Consider the following 27,506-nt stretch of genomic DNA (forward strand, 5'->3'; position numbering starts at 1 on the left):
TATTAGAAATCTTTAACGTGTGCGTGTAGAGAAACCGATTGCCATTAAGATGCATGTTATTGTAGGAACAGTGAAGACCTGAATGGAGGGAAAACGTACTGTAGGTGCCAAAGTAGAAATGTGTGGAATGGCTTTTGGATGGTGTTTTTAACGTGATCTGTTATTTTCCCGGATCTCCATACACACAAACACACACACACACAGATCAGCATCCATGACATGGGATCAAATGACCAGCTAGCAGAGGAGTTATTTATAGCGAGACGATGAGAAACCACATCGTGTTTTTTTCTCACAGAAGAGTCACTGGAATCCAGCATCTGCCGCTATTGTAGCTTATTCACTGGGACTTCAGATGTGTTCTCAGTTTTAATCTTGATCACGTTTTGCAGTGGCTGTGGAACGCCAGGTTTGTTTCCATTGCGGTGTGTAAACAAGGTCTGCTAAGTTGCGCGAATAAGCGTCAAACAATATGACGGTTACTTAGCAGTGTTTCTCAACCATGTTCCTGGAGGACCACCAACACTGCGTGTTTTGGATGTCTCCTTTGTCTCTGACACCCATTACAGGTCTTTCAGTCGCTGCTGATGATCTGAATCAGGTGTGCTTGCTTAAAGAGACATGGAAAATGTGCAGAGCTGGTTATCCTCCAGGAACATGGTTGAGAAACACTGACGGGTAAATTAATTAAAGGGATAGCTCATTTAAAAATGACAATTTAATTGCCATTAGATTTCAAATTTTGGGAGAACACAACAGAAGATATATTGAAAAGCATTGGAAAATGGTAGCCATTGACATCCGTAGCTATAGGAAGGGGAAAAACACTGTAGCATTGGGGGTTTGGGTGGTTCAAGCAACCCAACCACCACCGCAAATAGTTGATTTTTGACCCGTACATGACCTCCCTTGTTGAGCTTTTTAACATTACAAATTGTCAAAAATACCTGTTTGATGAAGGCTTTAAGGGGCGGCATGGTGGCTCAGTGGTTAGCACAGCAAGAAGGTCGCTGGTTTGAGTCCTGGCTGGGTCATTTGGCATTTCTGTGTGGAGTTTGCATGTTCTCCCCATGTTGGTGTGGGTTTCCTCCGGGTTCTCCGGTTTTCCCCCACAGTCTAAACACATGTGCTACAGGTGAATTGGGTTAACTAAATTAACTGTAGTGTGTCTGTGTGTGTGTGTGTGTGTGTGTGTGTGTGAGAGTGTATGGGTGTTTTCCAGTATTGGATTGCAGTTGGAAGAGCATCTGCTGCTTAAAACTTATTCTGAAATAGTTAGCGGTTCATTCCGCTGTGGTGACCCCTGATAAATAAGAGATCAAGCCGAAGGAAAATGAATGAATAAAGGCTTTAAGACCAAGCAAATCAATTTGGCCCCATGCAAACACTTTTTGAGGACATCAACATTCAGTCACGAATGAAAACCTGCGGTCTTCCTGAGATGTGATCAATCAATAAGGGAGGTCATCTTTCACTTTAATGCTGTTAAATAGAGGAAAAACAACAAGTAATGTCTAGCACATGCTTGGAGATCATTCTTAAACCCAAAACAACCCAAATAGTGTGAAGACCAAAAGCATACAATAGTTTATATGTTTATTTTAGGGGACCTATCATGCAAAAATCACTAATATAAGGGGGTTTAAACACAGTTGTGTGGTAACAGTGTGTAAATATAACCAGCTTCAAAAGGTAAACGTGAATTCATTATATATTTTTATAATCAGGCTTGATATAAACAGTCTGCAGAAACACATTGATTGACATTCTCCCTTTGTACGTGACATCAAAGAAGGAAAACCCCGCCCACTAGTGACCCTCTCTCCCTCATTAGCATAAACAGCCCTGAGTGAGAAGCAGCTGTTCTGAATCTGCTGCTATGCTAACACATGCATTTTTAGCTCCGCCCTCTTTTCAAAAGAGGCCTGGGAGCACAGTCATTTAAATTTAAAGCGACAGTCACCAAAACAGCTCAATTAGGATCAAAGCCTTAAAGGGTCACTTTCAGAGAGTTATAAAACATTAATGGGGTATTTTGAGCTGAAACTTTACATACACACACTCTAGGGACATCAGAGACTTATTTTACATCTTGTAAAAAGGGGCATAATAGGTCCTATTTAATGCTAAAACGTAGGCCATTGTTGTTAGCCATATTTACTTTTTTGAAGGAGAGGCAGAATAGAAAGAAATAGTGAAGCACTGTATTATTATTGTTTTAAGCTTAATAATTCAATACAAAATGATTGCAAAAAAAAAATCTAGGCTGGATACAGACCTACTAGTAATTGCTGCCAGTTTCCAACATTCTTCAAAATATCTTTGTTCTTCAAAAAAATGTGGGGTGAGTAAATGATGACAGTTTTAATTTATTTGAGTGGACTATCTCTTTAAGGAAGGAACAAATTGTCGGATCACTCGCTTCGAATGTTATCACTAATATCGTTGTTATCAGTGATGATCAGCTGATAGATATGAGCCAGTAGCTGCCTTCTGCACCTGAGTAGACTGACTCACTAGTAGGCTCAGAAGGCTGTTATCATCCATCCACATGGTTAATCAGCTATACTAAGAGAGAGGACTCCAGATCTGTTTTACCATTACTGTGATGGTTGGATTTAGGGTTGGGGTAGAGGTAGACTTTAATAAAAAAAATATATTTTTAATTTAATAAATATAATAAATAATTATTAACTGATTAACCATGTGGATGGATGATAACCACCTTCTAAGCTTACTAGTAGGCGTAGAAGTCCCCTACTGGCCCATATCTATCAGCTGATAACGCCCATTCAATCAAGTGATAACATTCGAATCGGCTGGTCAGATGCACTAATGACTTGTTGCACCTTTAATTAATCACATGCCTTGTTAGGTTTTATTTACAAAATATTATGTTTTCATTGTTGGTCAAAAGATAATTTGATGTTCTTCATCTCCAGCAATACCATGAAAGACTGTTTTTGATGTCTACCACATTTCCACAAGCGGTGCTACATGGATTTATGTATCACAGTTCTAAATCGCATTTGCTTTCTAAAGACTTTATTTAAAGGTACAGTTCACCACAAAATGTATACATGTTATTCATTTATTCAGCCTCAGGCCAACCAAGATTTTAAAAACAAAACTTTTTAGTAAATAGAGAAATCACCAGATATTCATTAATAAGTGGTGTAGTTGAAATGTGTTTTGAAGCTACACGTTTTGTACACAAATTTCTGCACCCTTACGATAAATAACAGTTGTTTAATAATAAAAGTGAAATAAATCAAATAAAACATGCTTTTACCAACGCTATCTCACGACAATTCGTAACTTTTTGATTCAGTGGCTAATTGGGATAAATTCGTATAATCTCATTAGTACAATTTAGTACGATTTGCACATCTCCCAATGACGTTGAGTTTAGGGGCGGAGTTTGGGGCCACACCTCCTTTTTAAAATGATACAATTTTTTATGACTGAACTCGTAACAATTAGCCACTACTTTGACCAAATGTAAAATAGCGACGTTCCCTTGTGAGATCAGGCTGATATTTCGTACAATTTTACATCCCCCTATGGCAGTTGGGTTTAGGGGAGGGGTGGGGTTTGGTGCCACACCTCCTTTTAAAGATTTAATATTTTTATATGACTGAACTCATATGAATTTGTACAAAATTAGCCAAGATACTGACCATACGTAAAATAGTTACGTTTCCTCATGAAATCAGGCTGGGTTTTACTACAAATTACAACTACTTTTGTAGTTATGAGAAAACATCCATGGTTTGCTTCATTGATTACAACATTATCTCCCGTAAAACTTGATTATAATACAATGGTAATAGATACGTCAAACTGAAAACCAATTAGTACACTTTTACTATAATAAAACTTGTATAACCATACTACACAATCATGGCATAGCAAAGTAATGTTTTGCTAAAGATTTTTAATTTGTTTAAATTGTTTGCTCATGCATAAAATAAAGATAGACAGGAAATCACCAGATATCAATTTATAAATAGTGTACTTGAGATATATTTTGAAGCTATACGTTTTGTGCAGAAATTTCTGCACCCTTATGATAATTAACAATTGCTTAATAATAAAAGTGTGCCCTCAGAAAAATTTAAGTCTTAACTGTTTGATTTAGTGGCTAATTCGTACGAATTTGTACGGTTTTATTCGTACAATTTAGTACGATTTGCTCATTCCCTATTGATGGTTGGGTTTAGGGGCACGTTTTGGTGCCACACCTACTTTTTAAAATTATACATTTTCGTACAAATTAGCCACTAAACTGACAAAACTTAAAATAGTTTTATAGTAGACAAAACAATCCTGGTTAGCTACATTAATTACAGCATTATTTGCTATAAAACTGATTATAATACAATGGTAATTAAAAAAAAACAGGTTAATACACTTTTACTATAGTAAAACTTATATAACCATACTACACACAATCAAATTGTCTTTATTGTATGATATCTACATCTTGGTTGGCCTGAGAATGAGAAAAATACATTTTATTTTTGTGTGAAGTATGCCCTCATAGTGAATAAACTATTTCCCATTTTGTGAATATTTAAGTTCTTTAGATAATAAGAAAAAGTGCAAAGGTCATTGTCATTTGGTTCCTCTAGATGCCCTTTGTTGCTGTGAATTCTGTAGTCGAATACGAGTTATGTCTGTGGTATTACCTAGACAAACTAATATATAAATATAAACTAATATAAAATGGAATCTATTTAACATATATGAATTTTATATACATGTGAAATAAGATGTACATGAAGTATATGAATATTTTTCCTTGTTTCTTCAGTTTTATTTGAAATGTTTTTTCGCTCTTCCAGTTTTTCAGTCAGTCGACACTTATTTGGTTCTGTTTTAAATTAGTTAAAAATAATGCTTCGATAAAATTGATTACATGGCATCACATTTATGTATTTCTACAATGTTTTTAATTTGCATTTAAAACATCTCTGTTTGCCCAACACTGACACTGTGCTTCTGTGTATGTTTCTAATGCTGCTAATCTCTACAAGATGTCACTTTTGTGGTAAGGCGACTATTCGAGCTGAGCAGACAATGGACAAGACTACACTAAATGACTTAAACTGAGCGCTGGAAGACGTTTTGGGATCTGGTCTTTGTATTTTGGAATGTTGAACTTTTTATTTTGGTAATTCAAAGATGATTTATGAGATTTAATAAAATATGGTACCTTGAACTAACAAAATAAAGACTTCTCATTTCAGTATTGATTTATTTCTCTCTGAGTTGCGCGCCCTCTAGAGGCGTTTAAGCGTTACCTCAGTCAGACGCCGGCGCAAGAAAATAATGTTTTAATTGATGAATTGTGGTAAAATACTCCGGTATGGTTGCTGGTACTTATGGAGAAAGGATTCGCTAAGGTAAGTGTGTGTTTTTTTTGTGATATCCATCAAACATTTAATCGATTTTAAAGTTCAGCTGCAGAGGAAAAGAGCGGCAAAGTAGGCGGGAAATCACCAACCGGATTTTAATCGCGTAACGTTACGTTACTTGAAATGTGTTTGATACTATAGCATTGTGCACAAACCTTACCTCGTTGCAATATTAACAGTTTTTCAAAAATAAAAGTGTGCCCTCACGAAATTTAAACGCCCTTTTATTACAAATTAAACCTACTGTTATGGCAACCCTGCTAAAAAAAATCCAGCTTAAAACAGCCTGGGCTGGTTTTAGCTGGTTAACCAGCCTGGTTTTAGAGAAGTTTTGGCCATTTCCAGGCTGGTCTTAGCTGGTCAGGCTAAAAAATTACCAGCTAAAACCAGATTGACCAGCCTGGTTTAAGCTGGACATAGCTGGTTTTGGCTGGGCTCCCAGCCTGGCTCTAGTCAAGCTGGTTTTAGCTGGTCATCTCCCAGCCTGACCAGCTCAGACCAGGCTGGAAATGGCCAAAACCCCTCTAAAGCCACCCTGTTCGACCAGCTAAAACCAACCAACCAGCCCAGGCTGGTTTAAGCTGTTTTTTTCTCAGTAGGGAACCACAAATCAACTACAATTTGCTACGTTAATTAAGCTATTTGCAGTAAAATGGTAATTCGTCAAAACAAAAACATGGTTAAGTTATACTTTTACTATTAAAAAAAACTTATTTTTGGCGGACTGACTTGTATAACTATAGTACAATGGTCATTGTTAGTGTAGCAAAATAATCATGTTTTGTGGTTACTATTACTTTACTACCCTTTATGCAAAATCTCATTTCTTGAAACAGGAATTACATTTTCAAAATAACACAAACCTCCAAACCACCTGGCAAGTGTTCACAACAGAATTCTCATTCATTTCATCAAATTGCAAATAACTACATGTAGCCTACATTTAGCACAATTTCAAGTGAATAGATCTAGTTCAGGGCTGTCCAAACTCGGTCCTGGAGGTCCGGTGTCCAGGATATTTTAGTTCCAACCCTAATTAGACACACCTGAACTAGCTAGTCAAGCTCTTTCTAGGTATACCTACTGTATATATACAATTAAAGTCAGAATTATTAGTCCCCCTTTTGAATATTTTTTTTATTTTTCCCAAATGATGTTTAACAGAGCAAGGACATTTGCACAGTGTGATAATATTTTTCCTTCTCGGGAAAGTCTTATTTGTTTTATTTCGGCTAGAATAAAAGCAGTTTTAATTTTTTAAGAACCATTTTAAGGTAAATATTATTAGCCCCTTTAAGCTATATATTTTTTCGATGTCTACATTATTTTAAAATAATTTGCCTAATTACCCTAACCTGCCTAGTTAACCTAATTAACCCAGTTAAGCCTTTAAATGTCACTTTAAGCTGTATAGAAGTGTCTTGAAAAATATCTAAGCTGCATCCCAAATCGCATACTTATGCACTATTCTACGCCATTTTGTAGTTTAAAGAGTGTAAGTAGTGTGTTCACACTAAAAACTCTAAAAACATTAAGTGCACTTTAATTACCCGGATGATGCACTCATTCAGCCGCTAAAATGAAGTGTGTAATGATGGACACTTCACGCACTCAACGACCGCAGGTTTGCTTACGTAGCGGAAGGGGCGGAGCTATCGGACGCACATGTTGAATAACTTTATTTATTTTGGATGGTGAAAGCAAAATTCTCCTACGAGAGTGATTATAGCGCCTCCCGATGGTTAATGCGGCAATACTCACGGCAGGTATTATTTGATAATTCGGTCGTTTATTTCACTGATTTGGCGACCGTCAAACGTCATCAGGGAAACGGTTTGAATTTCCGCTTAGTAAAAACACATTTGTGTGCCATTTGGGACGACACTACATACATATACTATCCTGTTGAGTGTGTAAGTGCATAAGTACATAGTGCATGAGTGCATAAGCTGCGTCCCAAATGGCACACTATGCACTCATGCACTATGTACTTCTGCACTTACACACTCAACAGGATAGTATATGTATGTAGTGGCGTCTCAAATGGCACACAAATGTTTTTTTACTAAGCGGAAATTCAAGTCGTTTCCCTGATTACGTTTGACGGTTGCCAAATCAGTGAAATAAACGACCGAATTATCAAATAATACCTGCCGTGAGTATAACCGCATTCACCATCGGGAGGCGCTATAATCACTCTCGTAGGAGAATTTTGCTTTCACCATCCAAAATAAATAAAGTTATCCAACATGTGCGTCCGATAGCTCCGCCCATTCCGCTACGTAAGCAAACCTGCGGTCGTTGAGTGCGTGAAGTGTCCATCATTACACACTTCATTTAAGAGGCTGAATGAGTGCATCATCCGGGTAATTGAAGTGCACTTATTATTATTAGAGTTTTTAGTGTGAACACACTACTTATACTCTTTACACTACAAAATGGCGTAGAATAGTGCATAAGTATGCGATTTAGGACGCAGCTATAGTGTATAGTGTGCCATTTGGGACGCAGCTCTAGTCTAATATTTAGCCATCACGGCAAAGATAAATTACATCAGTTATTGGAAATGTGTTATTAAAACTATTATGTTTAGAAATGTGTTGAAAAAAATCTCTTAAACAAAAATTGGGGGGAAAAATGAACAGGGGAGCTAATAACTCTGACTTCAACTGCACATACAAGCATAGATTTTGTATGATGGTCTTTTTTGTATAGCACTTTGGCCAGCATCTGATGTTTTTAAATGTGCTTTATAAATAAAGGAAACAAAACCATGAAAAAAATATCTGTATTTATTCAGGTGAAACAGTGCAAATATGTTTTCCCCCAGATATATACATATTAAAGAAACCAAGGAAAGTATAGTCGTATGGAAAAGAGAATGTACCTGTAGTAGAACAATCGTATAACATTAGAAGACATCACATCTTAAATTAACAATACAAAAAAAAAAACATCTGCACGGTCACTATAGCTAGTATAGATATGAATCTGCTTCCTACTGCGTAGAAAAAAAATAAACTTTGTACTGACTGAATACTGTCAATAAAGTCTCTCTCTATATATTTATAAGTGCATTTAATACTGCACATAAAGTGTGAAATCCCTTCTGATACAAAAATTAATACTGCATGACGCTTAACGTTTGCATGGTAACGAAAAAAAAGCACATGCATCTCGAGTTTTTCTTTTCAGAGAAAGAAAGTAACAGTCGGTTTGGTCACTGCATTGTGACTAATAAACCTTTTTTATAACATCTATGCCAAAACAAATGGGTAAACATGCCTTTCAACAGCGTTTTAACATTGGCACGCTCTGCGAGATGTGCCTTGTAAACTTAAAAACCAATAACCGTTTGCCTTAGCAGCACAACAACCTAATTTAAAAAATACCAAACAGTGAAAAGCAGAGTTGGCCACCAGAGAGGAATAAACCTCTTCCCTTGTTGGAGTTCAGGCATTGGAGTGTGTTGTTGCCATTTTTCTTTTTGCTGGTTTCAATGGTGTGTAGAAAATGGATGACAAAAATGGTTGGTTCCCTGGGTTTAAGTCAAGTGTTTGGCCAGTGTATTGGTGTCGTCGACTAGCTCAGTTTGCTCAGTAGTTTTTCTTCCATCAGTCTGAACTGCACGCTGACAGACATCTCTGCGATGAACTGCTCACAGCCCTCCTTGGTGACTTGCTTGCAGTACCGCAGGTCGATCTGACAGATGTTTCCGCAGCGCTTGAAGTAGGTCAACGACAGGTCTGTAACTCTATTACACACTGTGAAAGAGAGGAATATGGATTTAGAGAACATAATATTACGCACTCGGATTAATGCTAGACGTACTGTATGGCCTTGAATGATTTTCCCAAGATGCAACATCAAACACTTGGGGCTAGGGCGACTAAGCGTGTCACGATCCTCCAAATCCTCGATTCGATTACATTTTTGATTCTAAACGCACGATTCGATTTTCGATTATGAATAATTAATGACCAATTAATTATTTGTAGCCTACCGTTTAAACTACCTGACCTGCATGGTCTTTGTTTTACCCATAAACAAATCATACAGTAAATGAATAAAGGCAAGATACACACATAATTACCACCTGTCAATCACTTTTTCTGCGGGACTCGTGAATAGGCAGTGATCTGTGTCGTTATAATGGCGTCGGTAAAAAAGACGCACAACCAACAGGAACCAGCCAACAGTATCTGAGGTGTTCGCTAAAATGACTAAGTACAAGTGAGTGAAAGATTGAAGCAGTCTACTGATCCTCTGACTGCCTGAACCCGCTGTCTCGAGCGCATGGCTGTGAGTGCGTCTGTGTCTGTGTGGTCACGTGATGTGCATTTTCAGAGGTAGAGAGGAAGGAGGGCTGCTCAGAAATGCTACACGCCACTGTGGATGTCAAATCGTTGTCGTTCTAAAATGCCATTTAAAAACAAAGACAGTGTAAACAGGGCCTGAGTGTGTACTTTTCGCGAGCGGATTTGCAACGGGGGCGGGCGGAGGATCGCGATGCTGGTGTTGTCTATCGGACGAACCGTACGTTATACGTACATAGCAGAGCTTGCAAAACTGTGTTTTTTTGTCGACAACACGAACGTTGTCAACATAACTCACTGGAAATCCAAAATGCCGGACACACCGGCGACTTTATTGAAAGAGGAGAGGGTTTAAGATCTGTCGACGGGTCTCCTGCTTCTGCAGTTTAACAAGCACTTCAACAAGCCTGTTATTTTCCCGCTTGGCAAGCCAAGCTGACGTGACATGGGGGCGTGGCAGCATCAACGATTCTATTTTTTGATTCGATAATCGAAATTGAGCATACATTTCGATCGATTTCGATTAAAAATCACCCCTAAGGGCTACCATATCGATTTTTGTTGTACAATATATTGACTAGAATAAAAGCCCCCTTAAGTAATGTTGTCCAATGACAATAATTAAATGTCACTTTAAGTTGAATCTTGCAAAATATCTAGTAAACTATTATGTACTGTCATCATGGCAAAGATAAAAGAGATCAGTTATTAAAACTATTATTCTCTCTGTTAAACAGCTCTTGGGAAATAAAAACATATGAATTCATTGAAGGGCTAATCATTTTGCCTTCAACTGTAGTATTTCTCATCTGTGTCTTAGCATGTGTCATCTGTGTGTTAGAAATTGTTAGTACCATAGACTGTAAAACATAGCTCAGTACCTGACAGGTTGATGTGTGTGAGTGAGTCTCTGGTGGTGGTGCCGGCTGCCGTGAGGATGTTGACGCTATGGTCTGTGATGTGATTACAGTAACTGAGGTCCAGTTGGGAAAGTAAAGGCATGTGTTTTATGATCAGCTTCAGCGACGTGTCTGTGATGTCCAGACCGGCTAGACAGAGATCCTCCACATTCCTCAGCTTACTTCTGCAATCCAGCTGACCTGGCAGACACAAGTAAACATCTGTTTTTTTCTGATCAAATTTTAAACTGTTTAACAAATACTGATTATAATTTACATAAGATTCCATTAGCTGATGTTAATGTATTTATTGATATGAGCAATTAATGCATGATACATTTATTACAGTAATTAATCAGCTTTGTTAACATCATAATGAGAACAATGTTGGTCATTGTTAGTTCTTGTCAATTCACAGTGTTATAAGTAAAGTTAATAAATATAATTTTAATAATGCATTAGTAAATGTAGCAATTAACAACTGAAATTAATAAATGCACAAGGGTTGTTGATTCTTATTTAAAAAACTTAACAATACATACAAATTGACCACCTTTCAATATCTCTATTGCTGTTTTTGCCCCATTGACTTTCATTATAACGACATTTTTTAAATTGCAAAGCCACGACACCATATAATCATGCATACAAGATTATTGGTGGTTTTCCCTCTTGGGAAGAGGTACAATCTGCAATTTTTACTGTTGATCATCAGTTACAGTTAAAAAAAAAGCTTAGTTTCTGAGTGTACTTTAATATGTCTGAGAAAATCAAAATAAGCAGCTCAGCTCTCAGAACATAGTAAGTGTATATAAGCACACACACTATATAACTTGCTGTTTTACTCCACAGAACTCCATATAAGAAATTGCACCTCTTCCCAACTGGGAAAACCACCAACAATCTAGAATGCATGATTTTTTTGGTGTTAAAGTTTTGCAATCAAAAAATGTTGTTATAATGGAAGTCAATGGGGCAAAAACCGCCACCAACACAATGAAAGGGTAGTAACATTTGAACAGTACACAAGGGTTAACTTGTGTCAAAATTATATTCATTCATTCATTTTCTTGTCGGCTTAGTCCCTTTATTAATCCGGGGTCGCCACAGCGGAATGAACCGCCAACTTATCCAGCAAGTTTTTACGCAGCAGATGCCCTTCCAGCCGCAACCCATCTCTGGGAAAATCTAAATAATATAATATGCATAAATATATAATAATGTGCATAATAATAATATATGCATGAGTAAAATAATTCAACACAAATGTAAAATTATAATGCATAAATATGAAAAATAAATACAAAACGACGCAGTCAAATAATAGTGTGACATCAGTTTTATCTAGTAGACCAATGACGATACTATTATAATTAAACTTTAATGACATTGACTGAAAACTTTTAGTAGTTTTGCATTTATTTTTCATGTTTTTGCATTATAATTTGACGTGTTTCCATTTTAATTCATGCTTTTTTTATAGGTGACTAAATAGTTTCTTCTAAACAGTTTTTCCTACAATAATTTACCATTTTAAATGTTTTTAAATGTTTTTATTTATACGTATTATTCTTCAAGATGTGACCTCAATAATTTGGGTAAAAAATAATCCTATAATTAACTAAATGGAACTTTGTTGTAAAATTGTTCAATCTGAAATATTATGGCTTTTTATTCTGTTCATCTATATGACGCAGCTTTGACACAATCTACTTTATAAAAAGCATTATAGTCAAGTGGTAAAGAAGTTGACTAATGATTAACTAATGTTAATAAATAGATTACTGTGTGTATAGCACAGCAGCACAGATTACGGTGCTATTTGATTAGTACACAAGGGGGCGCTGTAGATTTGCAAAAGCAGATAGTGCATGGGTCATGTTGGAGTTGAACAGATCATTCACACAAAATAATAGAAAATTCCGTCATCATTTACTCACCCTATACTTGTTTCAAACCTTTATGAGAAGCTTTCTTCTGTTAGAAATAAAATAAAATATTTAGAAAAATGTTGCACACCTGTAACCATTGACTTCCATAGTATTTGTTTTTCCTACTATGGAAGTCAATGGTTACAGGATTTCAGCTTTCTTCAAACTATCTTCTTTTGTGTTCAACAGAATAAAGAAACTCGTAAAGGTTTGGAACCACTGGAGAATGAGTAAATAGTCAGTACATTTTCATTTTTGGGTGAACTAACCCTTTAATCAGCAGTTAAAACTATCTTTATTACCTGGTCTGTTGTCTGTCGGTGGAGAGAGTAAATCTCTTATCTGGTTGTCCTTGAGTCCTTCTACCCACTGTACATCTAGATTTCTTAATAAAGGACAACTGGATGTGCATAAAGCAGAAACTGCGGCCCACGAGCAGCCCGCCAACAGTAGAACCCGCAGACCTGCCAGAAAAACAACACAAAGAGGTCATGCAAGTATCAGAGACATACATCAGGGTAGGGTTGTGAAACGGAGGCCAGCAAGTAAGTGCTCAGCAGGTAAACCTCACTCCTCTGACCTCTAAAGGTGCTCTAGCGACAGATGCTAGAGGTTATGGTCTTTAGCCTCCTTGTTAGAGCAGCCGACTCCCATGCGGAAGGTTGCCAGTTCGATACCAGCTTGGAGCGGGTTGGGTGGTGTAGGACTGGCGGGGTTACATTGATGTCGTGACCCAGATGGGAGGGAGGTTTATGGTGGTGAGTGTAACGAAGGCCAGCTAGCAAGTGCTGTGCAGGTAAACCTCACTCCTCTGACCTCTTAAGGTGCTCTAGCGAAAAATGCTAGAGGCCATGGTCTTTAGCCTCCTTGGTAGAGCAACCGACTCCCATGCGGAAGGTCGCCGGATTGATATCAACTTGGGGCAGGTTGGGTGGTGTAGGACCGGCGGGGTTACAATTGCACCAGCTGTTCTTAAGTTCTTTCTTAAACTGGAACAGATAGTCCACATTTGGGGCTTAGTGACTACTAGCTAGTTTGTAACTAAATTTGATCTCACTTCGGTTGAAGCACATGTTCTTAAGGCAAAGCGTAGTTAGTAGGTCGTAAGCTCTAGAAGTTAAATAACTAGTTATTTGTTGTACCTAAAACTTGGCTAGGCGACAAGATTTTTGTCAGGTAGTGTACAGTAGATATAGGAGGCATTTCGGATACAGCCCAGGAATAAGTGTATAAGGAATAATTCTGCTATTAGGCAATACAAATTAGGCAATAAGTAAAACTGTGATTGTACCAGGTAATCTGTTGATCAGCCAGCTGAGCTGCTTCTTGGAAATGTTGGTCCAGCTTAGGTCCAGGGAGACGGGCTGCCTGCGGATAATCCCGCTGAGCATGAGCGGAGTGATCGACTTGCACCGGTTCAGATCGATCTTTGTCCACAGTCTTTTATCACAACACCTGAGAACAGAAGCAGGAGACCAATGAAAACACTGCAGGAGCAGCAGCATTACAGAACAAATCCACTAGAGTACAGCTGCACAATTCTTCCTTTCAGCATCGATATCGCAATGTGTGTGTCCGCAATACTCACATCGCAGGATCTGCAATGTTAAATTCAGATTATAGTCGATCAACTATTGAGAATAAAGGAGATTTGTGGAGTCATTGCAACATATAACCATAACAGAGGGAAACTTTATTATTTGAATGTGTTTTAAATTAGGGGTTCTCAACTGGTTTGGCCATGGGACCCACATTTTTACATGTCATCAAGCCGCGACCCAAATTTTTTGGAACTATAGTACAATTTTAGGAATTATACTTAATTTGTATTTATTTGTTAACATACACAGGTAGTGACAGATAAATCATAGGAAATTCACCAAGACTTACAAATAAACACAATTTTATTGCTGTCATTTAACAAAATGGATCAAATTATAGAAATATTACAAAGTAAAAACGACAGATATTGTTACATATAAACAGTAATAAACTGTTTATAAAACATGCTGTCTGGTTTTTAAAAGTTGTTTTAATTTAGAAAGTTTCATGCTCTCTTTTGAGAGCACCTCACTACATATGACACTGAGGCTTTAAGTCTTTTTTGTTGTCAATATAAATATCTGTAATTTACATATTAGGGTTCATACTTGCTCTTCGACATATTTGTTGCAATACTTAAATGAAATTTCACAAGTCAAACGGTAGAGTTGTCATGCACACATTTCAAAATAAAAGTCCGGTATAAGCAAAATAAGTAAAAAAATGTAACTTTTTATTTTTTTTTGACCGCACACTCCGAGACCCACTGAAAATGTTTCCGCCCACCAGTTGAGAAACACTATTTTAAAGGAAGTGTAAAGCATTCGAGCTTCATAATGTAAAGCATTTGTAAATTTAAGGAAGAAAAATGTTACAGATTTATTAGTAGAATGAAGACTAGACACTGTTATTTTACATTTCATTAATACATTTCTGTATCTGAATACTGTTTGACTCTCCGGAAAACCATAAAGCACTGTTCATTTGACCTTTTTCTTTGCTCTACTGTAATTATTCTTGCAATTGTATTTGTTTTTATTCATGATTCACACCTTACAAAATCGACCCAACCAATCTGTTCATTCATTCATTTTCCTTCGGCTTAGTCCCTTATTTATCAGGGGTCACCAAAGTGGAATGAACCGTCAACTATTCTGCAAATGTTTTATGCAACGGATGCCCTTTTAGCCGCAACCCAGTAAGGGGAAATACCCATACACACTTACATTCTCATACACTACGGCCAATTTAGATCATTCAATTCTCTTATGGTGCATGTGTTTGGACTGAGGGGGAAACCAGAGCACCCGGAGGAATCCCACACCAACACAGGGAAAGCATGCAAACTCCACACAGAAATGCCAACTGGTCCAGCCGGGACTCGAACCAGCGGCTTTCTTGCTTTGAGGCCACAGTGCTAACCACTGAGCCACCATTCCGCCCCAATGACAATTTGAAAAACATCTTTGATTCACTTCCAATGTTGACTACTTAAATGACCCCTCCACTCCCCCCAACCCCAAAAAATACTGAAGACGTACCATCTGTTCCAAGTCTTGCAGACACTCATACAGACACACAGGTCTTTGTGGATGAGGTGGCTGAAGACTCCCATCCACACCTCCCTCCGCAGGACATGGTTCTTCCCATCATCCAGAGGTAGTCGGTCTGGCGGGGGGCTGATTGGAGGTGGACGGATAACATGGCGCTCCATCTGGACACATTTGGGCGGAGATCGACAAGGTGTGGGCCGGAAGACAGGGGCAGGCGTGGTGGTCCTAATCAAACTCACCGGTGTCTGCTCTCGCAACGATCCGTTTAGCTCCCATTTAGGCCCCAGCCAATCCCGAAGATGACTGCTGCCATTATTCAGTGGTTTTCTGTCCTCTCCGTCACTACTGGGTTCAGTCTTAACCGTCCTGCCATTCTGATGTGCCAGGCGATCCTCAGTCTTTTGGATCTCCTGGTTCAGTTGTTTGCTCAGCTCTTTACTCAGTTCTTTATTGGGCAGTCGAGGTTTACGTTTGGCTTTTCGCTGGCTTTTTGACTGTGCGTCAGTGCTAGAGGGACCCGCCTGGGTTAATCCGCCCTGTGATTGGTCACTTTCCAATGTCTTATGTGAAACTTTCCCGTTTTCTTTTCGGCTACTTAACGCTTTTTCTTCTTCCTCTTCATCTCTTTCATCATCACCATCCTCTTCCTCTGAGGGCACAAAGCTTCTTTCTGGTTGGTTTTGCTCCTCGTACTCCTCATCGTCCTCTCTTTCCTTCTTGATGTGTCCCAGGATCAAAGAGGTTGAGAGATCATCAGGATTGGTGCGCTTCTTCTGTGAATTTCAAAAGAGGGTCAAATATGCATGCATGCTTTGCAGAAATACGATGGACCCTTTTCACATCTGGCAAATGTCGTTTTAAATTAGAGCGCAGTGAATGGGAAAGTACAACAATTATTTTTGTACAATTCTATTTGCTGAAATAATAACAAAAAAACAAGACAATGGTGTTATCAAGACTTTCCGAAACAGAAAAACAATTAGTGTGAGACTGATAACGGCAGCCAGAAGAGAGAATAATGTCAAATTTACTGTCCCGCCCCCATAGACACAGAATTACAAGACCTTGAATGGTCTAGCGCAGGGATGGGCAAACTTGATCCTCGAGGGCCGGTGTCCCTGCAGAGTTTTGTTCCAACACTAGTCAAACACACCTGAACAAACTAATCAGTGTCTTCAAGATCACTTGAACTCTATAGGGAGGTCTGTTTGAATAGGGTTGGAGCTAAACTGTGCAGGACACCGGCCCTCTAGGACCGAGATTGCCCACCCCTGGTCTAGAATCACAATATTTATCTGAGCTTTTAATCCCATACACACCTAGACGTGCTTTACGCTCGTCTGATGCAGGTGTTTTCACTGCTTAGTCAACAAGGCCAAAATCTATGGGAGACCGGGCATTCTCTTCATCGGCACCTACAGTAAATTGTAGAACGTTTTAAGGCTGGTTTATACTTCTGTGTCGAGTAGGGATGTAACGGTATTGTAAATACCGTCATACCACAATATAAATTTTTTTCGATATTACCGAAGTCGCATGACTCGGTAAAACTATAGGTCTTCTGAGAAAATTTGCTCAGGCGAATAAAGTGAACGGGAGGTAGCGAAAACTACAATTCCCATCAGCCCAGGCTTGGCCATCATCCCTTGCGGTCTGTTGTCACTACAGATCCAGTAATGCGGAAATGGAGTGTGCTGCTAGAAGCGGGGATCAAAAAGAGCTGAAAAACTCTAAAGCGGGTGTTGTCGCCGCGCGTGTACTGAATAGCGGTGTTGTGGAATAGCGGAATAGCGAGTTCTTATCAGCTGTGTTGTCACGCGCGTACTGAATAGCAATCTGAACAGCACACTGTTCAGATTGATGCAGACATGAGACCTCTATCTTACTCATGGTTTGTCCTCTCAAGTCGGGGAAAGACAATGCACAACGTTACCCACTGCTGTCAACCTGGGCCAAGTCATATCTCTCTTGTCCCAGAAACCTCAGTCCCAAATGAGAGGGTTTTTTTCTGTTGCAGGGGACATTGTAAATGCCCAGAGATACCAGCTTTTACCAGATTATAGTTATATGATCATTTTCCTTTAAACCCATCTCTATCTAAGTGGGTGAGTGAGTGATTAAATGTTGAATGTGATGAGTTTTCAACAATACTAAATTGAAACTTTATTTTTTTACATGGTTTAATATTTTTTTGTTATTAAAATTGAAGTTCCTGTTTCAAAGCTTACAGATAGATGACTAATTTGTATTTCATTGACACTTTTGGCACTTTTTGGGAGTATTTTCATAACTTTTGTTTTTCCTGTAAATGATTCAATAAATACCGTACCGTAACATTCATACCGAGGTATTACCGAACCGTGAAATTCTGATACCGTTACATCCCTAGTGTCGAGTGATCTGCATGACCCATGGCACCTGACTTGCGCATAATCGTGCATTTTTACTTCTGCGTGCTGTCTGTGTTGCTCTGCAATAACACTTCTGAAACACTAGCTGGCAGTTAGGGTTGGGCCGATAGACTATCGGTCAATAGACAACACGATGCTGAGCCGATGTAACAGAGGCCAGCTAGTAAGTGCTGTGCAGGTAAACCTCACTCCTCTGACCTCTAAAGGTGCTCTAGCGACAGACGCTAGAGGCCATGGTCTGTAGCCTCCTTGGTAGAGCAACTGACTCCCATGCGGAAGGTCGCCGATTCGATATTAGCTTGGAGCGGGTTGGGTGGCATAGAACTGGTGGGGTTACACCGGCATTGCCAATCCTCCGCCCTGCACCCAGTGCAAACCCTCTTGCGAAAAATACACACTTAGGCCCCGTTTACACTAATACGTTTTAATGTTAAAACGGCATTTTAGAACAAAAATGATCCACACCGTGTTTTACTAAGCATTTCTGTACAGCCCTCCGTCCGCTGAAAATGCACATCACGTGACCACACACACAGACACAGCCACACAGTCATGTGCTCCTCTGAGCTCCAGGCAGAGAGCAGTGCACGTCGGACAGTTTATCAAGGATGTACCGCTGGATCGCGTCTCACCATAGTTGTTAAACGTTAAATTTAGACATCCCAAGTCTTCCGGAAATCGCGTGTCTCCCTCCCTCCCGGTCCTTAAGTAAGTTGCGCACGTTACACGCACACTATCAAAATCACTATCAATACCCCCCCGCCCCGCTTTTTTTACATGATGACGATGCCATCCATTGCGATGGTTCACATTAGATATCGTACGATGCCAAATTGGTCGACATCAACCAACCCTACAGGCAGTAGGTTATGTTTGTCTGTGTCGAGTTTCTTCACAGGTGTTTTGTTTTTTTTTTTCTGAACGCTTCCTTAAATGTACAAGTAGCTAAAACTCGCTCATTCAGAGGTGGGAACCGGCAGATGTGCAACAACTTTAATCATAAGGGAAACACAAAACAAAGTCTCCATCTGGAGCTACTTCACGGGACTTCACCCTTGTAAACAGCTCTCAGCACTCCCCACATTCGTCACCACTACCAAGCTGACCAATCACAGAGCTTGCAATACACGTCATTGCAATGTATAGGTAGCGGTGACGAGTGTACGAGTGACGAGCTAGCGTTTCAAAGGTGTTCTTGCAGAGCAACACAAACAGCACGCAGAAGTATAAATGCACAGTGATCACTCGAAGCAGAAGTATAAATCAGCCTTTACTCTCTGATATTAACGATGCAGAATCCCTGAGTATTTTTACATCATCACTTAAAACTTACTTTTTAGGGTAGCTTTTATTAAATTTTTTTGATCTATTACTATTATTATTAATTCATGTGTTTTTAATTGTTTTTATTATTAATTGTTTGCATTAATCCTTGTATGTATCTTTTTATATATGCTGTATATTATATGCAGCTAGCTTTCTGCAACTCTCACATGATCGTCCACTGAAGCTAAGCAGGGCTGCACTCGGTCAAGTACCTGGATGGGAGACCACATGAGAAAGCTAGGTTGCTGCTGGAAGTGGTGTTAGTGAGGCCAGCAGGGGGCGCCAAACCTGCAGTTTGTGTAGGTACTAATGCCCCAGTATAGTGACGGGGACTCTATACTGCTCAGTGAGCGCCGTCTTTCAGATGAGACATTAAAACGAAGTCCTGACTCTCTGTGGTCATTAAAAATCCCAGGATATCCTTTGAAAAGGAGTAGGGGTTTAACCCCGGCATCCTGACCAAATTTGCCCACTGGCCTTTGTCCATGATGGCCTCCCAAACCCCCATATCATAATTAGCTTCATCAATGTGTCTTCACTCCACCAAGTGAAGGATGCTGCAATTATATATATAACTTATATTATATATAACTTATATAATTATATATATAACTTATTATTATTTATATGTCTGTAAAGAGCCTTGAGATGCTACTTTTAAAGGCGCTATTTAGAGCTGCACAATATTAGAAAAAAAAGTACATATTTAGATTTTATGCAATTTATATCACGATATTTTACAAGATACTTTAATTAATTCATAATTTTAGATTGATTGGAATGATTTTGTAGGGGAGTGCATAGAATATAATAAACAAATTACAAGTAAAGATGAATAGAGCAAATATACAAATGATGGAGTCTAACAGTATACAGGAACAGAAATCAATGAATCATGTGGCTTAAAATGATTACACAGGTAAACTTTGATAAACTTTCACTTCATCATGGTTAAGCTGACTCATGTGTTCGGAGCTGTTATACCTGGTCAACTACAATCCTGACTCCACTTTGCACGTCCTGCATTATGACTACTGCAGATTCACACATTGTAATATCAATGCTAAAACAATATATTGTGCAGCCGCTAGCGTTATATAAAAATAAAGATTATTATTATTATTACAAACACCTCGCATAAGAGGTAATTTGATGCAAAGATGATATAATGCATACATAAATGCATATAAATGTTTGTACGTTTTTTTAAGAAAATCTAAATATTAAAAACGTTTGAGGATTAAGATACTGATGAGCGTTAAACGCGTCATTACAGTCATGTGAAAAGGGTCCATTATTTACTTTTCCTCATTCATTTCTACCTTTTTCCTGATGATGGAATTGGAGTCTGAGTCCTTTTCGAAGAGTTTTCTCTTCTTGCGAAGCGGGTTGTCCTCCAGTTTGGGGGAACGTTTCTTTATTGCGTCTTCTGACTTGCAGGTTGGGTTGTCGTCATCTTCCGTCTTCCTCTTCGTGATGGGTGAAACAGCAGCGGTCTCTGTTGACATGTCCGGTTCTTCCTTTATGATTGTTCGCTGCTCTTTGAGCAGAGATCCAGGGAGATTGGAGGCGTATTTAAACCCTGGGCCTCTTTTTTGCTTTGTGGCCAAAAGGTGCAAAAGAAAAGAAGACAAATTTATAACAACTCCATTGTATCAGAAACGTACTTATTAATTTTATAAGGCACTCAATATTTTAATACATAACTTTATGACTTAAAGGGATAGTTCATCCAAAAGTAATCATCATTTACTCTCCCTCGTGGTTTTAAACCTTTATTACTTTCTTCTGCTGCACACAAAAGAAGATACTTTAAAAAATGCTGATTGCTGTGACTCATTGACTTCCACGGTAGTAAAAACAAGTAGCCAATGGTTACAGGGTTCCAACATTCTTCAGAATATCTTCTGTGTTCAAAAGCAGAATGAAACTTACAGATTTTAAACAAGTAAATGATTTTTTAAGTAAACTATCCTCTTAAAAGATATATTGTAATCAATGTCAGTGGAGTTACCATATACGATTCCTCGCCTGATAGTGCTCATCATCATTTAGATCATGATAAATCACTGAATATTCAAGTATGGTGTAAGGACAATGATGCTTACTTTCCCTGTCTTTCCAGCATGATTGCATTTCGGACACTCCCAGCAATTTGGTAACTCGTCATTCACAACACCACCAGCATCCTTATCCTGAACAACAAAGCAGAACAAGCTTTTACTCCAATATCACAGTTTTAGGGGTGTAACAACTCATGTATTCGTATTAAACCATTCAGGTACGAGGTTTTCAGATTCAGGGCTCAAAATTAACCTTTTAGCTTGGTAGCACCGGTGCTCCTTATTAAAAAAATGTAGGCGCATCAGCCAAAATTTAGTCGCACTTAATAAGCACCGTTACTACAAGTTTTATACAAACATATTTATTGCATTTGAAATCAACTGTAATCAAACCAACAAGCAAAAAAAAAAAAAAAAATATATATATATATATATATATATATATATATATATATATATATATATATATGCAAGCGTGAGGAAAATGTGTCTCAACGAAATCCCGTTATCACAAGAAAATAGATTTTTTAACATAACTGAGTGACCAAAAGATACACAGACTGCTCACCGGCCCTGCACGCACTGCTGGACATGAATGAATCTGTTAACGGTATAACTGTGCTGTTCTCACAGGTGGTGTCTGATATTGCACTGATGCTTTTGACATATACTGTACCTCATTATTTGCTTACGTCATGTTCATAGCAATACTTTTCATGAGTAGCGATATTATTTTACACAGTGTAAGCCCGTTTGCGATGGTGTACGTGGTGTTAAATTTGACATATAGCTGTCACTTGCATGGTGGACAGCATCTGGCGATTATATGAAGGATTAAACTGAAGCTCGCGTGCTAGATGTGGCAAACAGTTACCTAATAAACTCCATCCCACAGACTTTTCATAGCTGACTTGAAGCCAATGGAAGTCTTTTATCCACTCTTGGAAAAGTGTAGATAGTGGTTTAACATTCAGCACATGATCACTAGTAAGATGTGTCATTATTTGTAACTTTAGATGCCATGGTTTCTAAAATAAAATCTGTCAGTGTTATCTTCATTCTCATCTTCAGCGCTTTACAGTTTTTCGCGGTAGTAGCTCTCTCTGTCATCCCAAGCCAGAAGGCGCTGACTGAGTGATTGACAGCTGATATTTCAGTGCTAGAGCAGTGGGCCAATAAGAAGAGCGCGAAGGCGGGGCAAGCATTACAGACTTGGCTTTGTTTACTGCAGCAAGTTGAGATGACAACTGTTTTAAACCAGTCCTGAGTGCTGCGTTTCGCATTTCAAGTGCAGAGATGCATTCTGCGTGAATGTCTCCCGAATACGCGATTATATGAAGGAAACTGGTTGCAAATAACAATTTTATGCACTCGCACAAATGCTCCAAAATATATTTTGAGGTCACATAGATAAAATTTCGGGTGCATATGCGACCAAAATGGTTGAGCCCTGAGATTAGTACATTTTTACTAAATAAAACTAAATAGAAACTAAATAGATTGCTGCGTGTTTTACGATATACAATAATAAATGTGAACATAGACATTGCATGAAATATTAGGTCATGAAAATGAACTTGAAAGTCTTGGAGAATCATGGAATTTTAGAAGTAAAAATGTGTGTGAACTAGCTGAGGGCCATTATCAGCGTTGACTGGCTGCGTTAACGCAAGACTCTTATCAGGCGATAAAAGAAATATGGCCGTTAATCTATTCTCAAAGTTGGGTTGGGAGCTGGGTCTATTCTACGCAAGCTATGATGACTTTCACCTTGATAGTTTAGCGCGGATGTATACCTGACCGGTGAGCCGTCCGAAAAAAAAAAATATTATTCAGCTCTAGTTTCTAGTTGTTTTAGTGGGCTGATTAGAAAGCAAACCTTCAAGCATGCTGGATGGATGATTTCACTGCAAATGGAGCACTCCATTAACATCATGCTGAATTTGTCATCTTCACCCTCTACCGTGTCTTCTTTCCCAGCCTCTCCGCACACCACACACACAGCAGTGTGAGGTAAAACAGGCTGCAAAACACACAAACCGTAGCAGTTAGCTTGATATGCCATTCAGGAGATCAAGGGTCAGGTGTGCAGGGTTCCCACAGCTCATGGAGTTGTAAAGTTCTAGACATTGGAAATCAGGCAATTTTGTTTTATTTGACAAGTCACGGAATTGCAGGGATTCTTTTTAGTGGCCCAATTTTAGTTTAAGCCATATTTATCATGTTTTTCCATGCCTGTTGTCATGGTTAGTCTGTTTTTAGCTACATTTTATTGCTTTCAGGTTTAATATATGATTTAATAACCTGTTAATTAAAACCAACATGTCAGGATAAGCAGTGCATGTTCTCCCCGTTTTGGCATGGGTTTCCTCCGGGTGCTCCAGTTTCCCCCACAGTCCAAACACATGCGCTATAGGGGAATTTAATAAACTAAATTGGCCGTTGTGTGTGTGTGAATATGAGTGTGTATGGACGTTTTCCAGTACTGGGTTGCGGCTGGAAGGGCATCAGCTGTGTAAGACATATGTTGGAATAGTTGGCGGTTCATTTAGCTGTGTCGACCCCTGATAAATAAGTGATTAAGCCGAAGGAAAATGAATGAATCCATTCATTCATTCATTTTCTACCACTTTTTCAGGGGCCGGGTCGCGGGGGCAGCAGTCTTACGAGAGAACCCCAGACTTCTCTCTTCCCAGACACTTCCTCCAGCTCCGCCGGAGGGATCCCAAGGCATTCTCAGGCCAGCCAAGAGACGTAGTCCCTCCAGTGTGTCCTGGGTCTTCCTCGAGGCCTCCTCTCGGTGGGACATGCCTGGAACACTTCCCTAGACAGGCTTCCAGGAGGCATCCGAAACAGATGCCTGAGCCACCTCAGCTTACTTATCTCGATGTGGAGGAGCAGCGGCTCTACCCCGAGCTCCTCCCAGCCAGGTGACAGAGCTCCTCACCCTATTTATAAGGGTGCGCCCTGCCACCCTGCGAAGGGAACTCATTTCGGCCGCTTGTATCTGAGATCATGTCCTTTCGTTTATGACCCAAAGCTCATGAGCATAGGTGAGAGTAGGAACGTAGATTGACTGGTAAATCGAGAGCTTTGCCTTTCGGCTCAGCTCCTTCTTTACCACAATGGACCGGTACATTGACTGCATTACTGCAGCCGCAGCATCAATCCGCTTGTCAATCTCACGCCTGTTTCACACCGCAAGCGTCAGCGGCGCGTGAGCAGAGCGTGAGCAGCGCGTGTGTTTTCGGCGTCTATGTTAACAGATTAGAGCTTTCATACCGCACGCAGCAGCAGCGCGTCAGAGCGAGGCGTAAGGGTCACCGAAGCAGCAGTGCAGCGATAGTTTCGGCGCTGGGTCTATTTTTGACGCGCTGCTCACGCTCAATTAAAGTGACAGTGCATTGATAATGACCAAAACACATTGAATGACAGTAAAAAGTAGCAATTTTACCCAATAAATGCGTTAATAATGTCAAATGGTTTATATATAGTCATTCAAATGAACTTAAAACGCTTAAAAACGGCAACAAACATTTATTTATTTTATTTTTAACTACAAAACCAAATGTAAAACAATTTCAGTATCAGTTTTGCTTAAGTTGCACACTAGTGTTGTAGGAGAGGGGAAATAGAATATTTACGGGATTTGTAGTCCATAGCGAAGTGTATTGTGGGTAGTGTAGTTCGACACGCATGCTGGATGATGTGAGCTCGCTGTGTTCTGTGCTGCTGAGAAGAGCAAGAAAGTTTTAATCGGCTTTGTTTTATGTTCACTCGAGTTATTCCTACCGGGAGCTGTTTGCACTGTGAATCTGACAACACGAAAATAAGTAAAAGAATGGCATGCATTGGTTACTTTTATCCGTCTCATCCTCTGCACGAGCATCAATTAACAAGCTGTTATTCTGCCGCTGGACATCACTGAAGCGGAGAAAGTAACACTAGTTTGATCATGTATAAATATCATTATAACTATATTGTATAAATATGATTATAACTAGGTCTACAGCAATCTGATAATCAAAAAACAAATGACATGATATCACAGGCGATTGTCCTCTGACTAAGTTAGCTCTCATATAAGTTAGCTTGAGAAGCATACAGTACTATTTGATCTATAAAATTTGTAAAATAAACATTTGCAGGTTAAAGAAACAGCATAGGAGGGGCTTTGGTGCAGATGAAAAGTTTAAAAAGTGTATTTGTATATAGGGAGACATGGGTAACTAAATAGAATAGACAGAGATAGGTTGATCTCTGCAGCAGCTGCTGAAGAACTGCGCCCTGCAGACGCAGCTGGTGTGAAAGGCAAACGCCTGCGTGCTGCTACTGCTCACATATGCGCTGCTCACGCGCCGCTTACGCTTGCGGTGTGAAACAGGCGTTACACTTCATCCTTCCCTCACTCGTAAACAAAACCCCAAGATACTTGAACTCCTAAGTAAGGACTTTCCTCCAACCTGGAGATGGCAAACCACCTTTTTTCCTGGGGGAGCACCATTAGGCAAAATAAATTTTAGGAGGATTCAAAGTGACCACTTCAAAGAAACAACAGATACAATAAATGTAATATTTATCAAACTATTATCGAACTATCACATATGGAAGAGGAAGAAAATTACCCAACAATGAGGTACATTACCCATTGTTGTTCTCATAGTGGCTGCAAAGTCCTGCAAAATGATATTCAAGCTAAAACCATTTTAATATTATGCAAAGCACAACAGCATCCTGCCTTTACATGCATTATAGGTCATTCAGCTTTTGAAGTCAGTGAAAATTTGATATTTGGCTTAGTGTGGGAACCCTGGAGGTGATGTTGGGGATCCAGACTGACCGCTATGCACTGTCTCATGATGCAGGACTGCTTCATGCGGCCCGGTCCACCAAACTTCTTCATGTCCTTGCAGAAGTGGCACTCTCCACACTCTTTCCTTGTACATGCCTCACACTTCCGGCATCGTGTCCGTCTGCGCCGGGCACTCGATGACCCACGACCCGACGAGAGCTTCATTCCTCCTGCTGTCGAGCCTGGGGCAGCGCATGGAGACGAGCCCATCTTGGGTTTTGGACGATTGAGCGGCCGCGGCTAAAACAGAAGGAACAGTAGAAATATTAACACAAAATCCAGGAAAGGTTGAACAAAATATCTTGCTGGGTGGTACTTATTTCACCGCTTTGTTTACCGTCACTTTAAATGTAAATGAGATTGTGCTCTTTTGAAAAGAGGGCGGAGCTACAAATGCCTGTGTGTCAGCATAGCGGCAGATTCAGTATGTAATTTTCGCCACCAGATGGTGTACATTCACAACAAATCAATGCATAGTTTGATGATGCCATGGCTGAGTGTGGAATCATGGGAGTTGATTATATCCTGCAGGACTCCTGCAGAATTAATGTTGATTGATGACTAAAGTATTCTACATTTATTATCATGGTAGTGTGAAGCAAAGTAAAACTAATAGCTGTGGATGTGAAACGAGAGAAACGCTGAAGCAATTGTTGATTAGAGGAAAGCAGCAGAGCTTTTATTATGCCACAGTCCATCGCTTCCAGTTCTTTAGCTCGTGATCATGTAAAGAAGAAGCAGTTTTATCAGACTAAATACATGTTAGGCTTCTGTTATAATGCTGCTCTGTGCAGTCTAACAATACACACTAATTTCTCTGTTTTTTTTATTAAACTAAAAGCACAAATCGGGCAGCACGATGGCGCAATGGGTAGCACGATCGCCTCACAGCAAGAGGGGTGCTGGTTCGAGCCCTGGCTAGGTCAGTTGTCATTTATGTGTGGAGTTTGCATGTTCTCTCCATGTTTGGGTTTCCTTTGGGTGCTCTGGTTTCCGACAGTCCAAACACATGCACTATAGGGGAATTTGATAAGTTGTATTGGTTGTAAGTTGTTTGGTTGTAGTGTATGTGTGAATGTAAGACTGTATGGATGTTTCCTGGTACTGGGTTGCGGCTTGAAGGGCATCCGCTGTGTAAAACATACGCTGGATAAGTTGGCGGTTCATTCTGCTGTGGCGACCCCTGATTAATA

The 27,506-nt window shown here is 39.4% G+C and overlaps 2 protein-coding genes across 10 annotated transcripts in view; both read right to left on the bottom strand.

Moving 5' to 3' along the window:
- ess2 (ess-2 splicing factor homolog) overlaps positions 1 to 27,506 on the bottom strand; it is a 779,665-nt gene that overhangs the window by 481,444 nt on the left and 270,715 nt on the right. The window lies entirely within an intron of this gene.
- The window catches only part of kdm2bb (lysine (K)-specific demethylase 2Bb), an 85,328-nt gene continuing 66,014 nt past the window's right edge, over positions 8,193 to 27,506 (bottom strand). For 4 of the 9 annotated variants that reach the window (XM_073913464.1, XM_073913462.1, XM_073913465.1 and 1 more), the window contains 9 exons: positions 26,302 to 26,553; positions 23,341 to 23,484; positions 21,507 to 21,593; positions 20,721 to 20,996; positions 15,650 to 16,434; positions 13,858 to 14,021; positions 12,869 to 13,030; positions 10,618 to 10,836; positions 8,195 to 9,184 (listed from right to left, as the gene is read on the bottom strand). In XM_073913464.1, coding sequence (XP_073769565.1) covers positions 9,003 to 9,184; positions 10,618 to 10,836; positions 12,869 to 13,030; positions 13,858 to 14,021; positions 15,650 to 16,434; positions 20,721 to 20,996; positions 21,507 to 21,593; positions 23,341 to 23,484; positions 26,302 to 26,553 — 2,271 coding nt within the window. In that variant the 3' untranslated portion in view covers positions 8,195 to 9,002. 9 annotated transcript variants of the gene reach the window in all.

This window comes from Danio rerio, chromosome 10 (assembly GCF_049306965.1).
Source record: "Danio rerio strain Tuebingen ecotype United States chromosome 10, GRCz12tu, whole genome shotgun sequence".
Taxonomy (NCBI): Eukaryota; Metazoa; Chordata; class Actinopteri; order Cypriniformes; family Danionidae; genus Danio; species Danio rerio.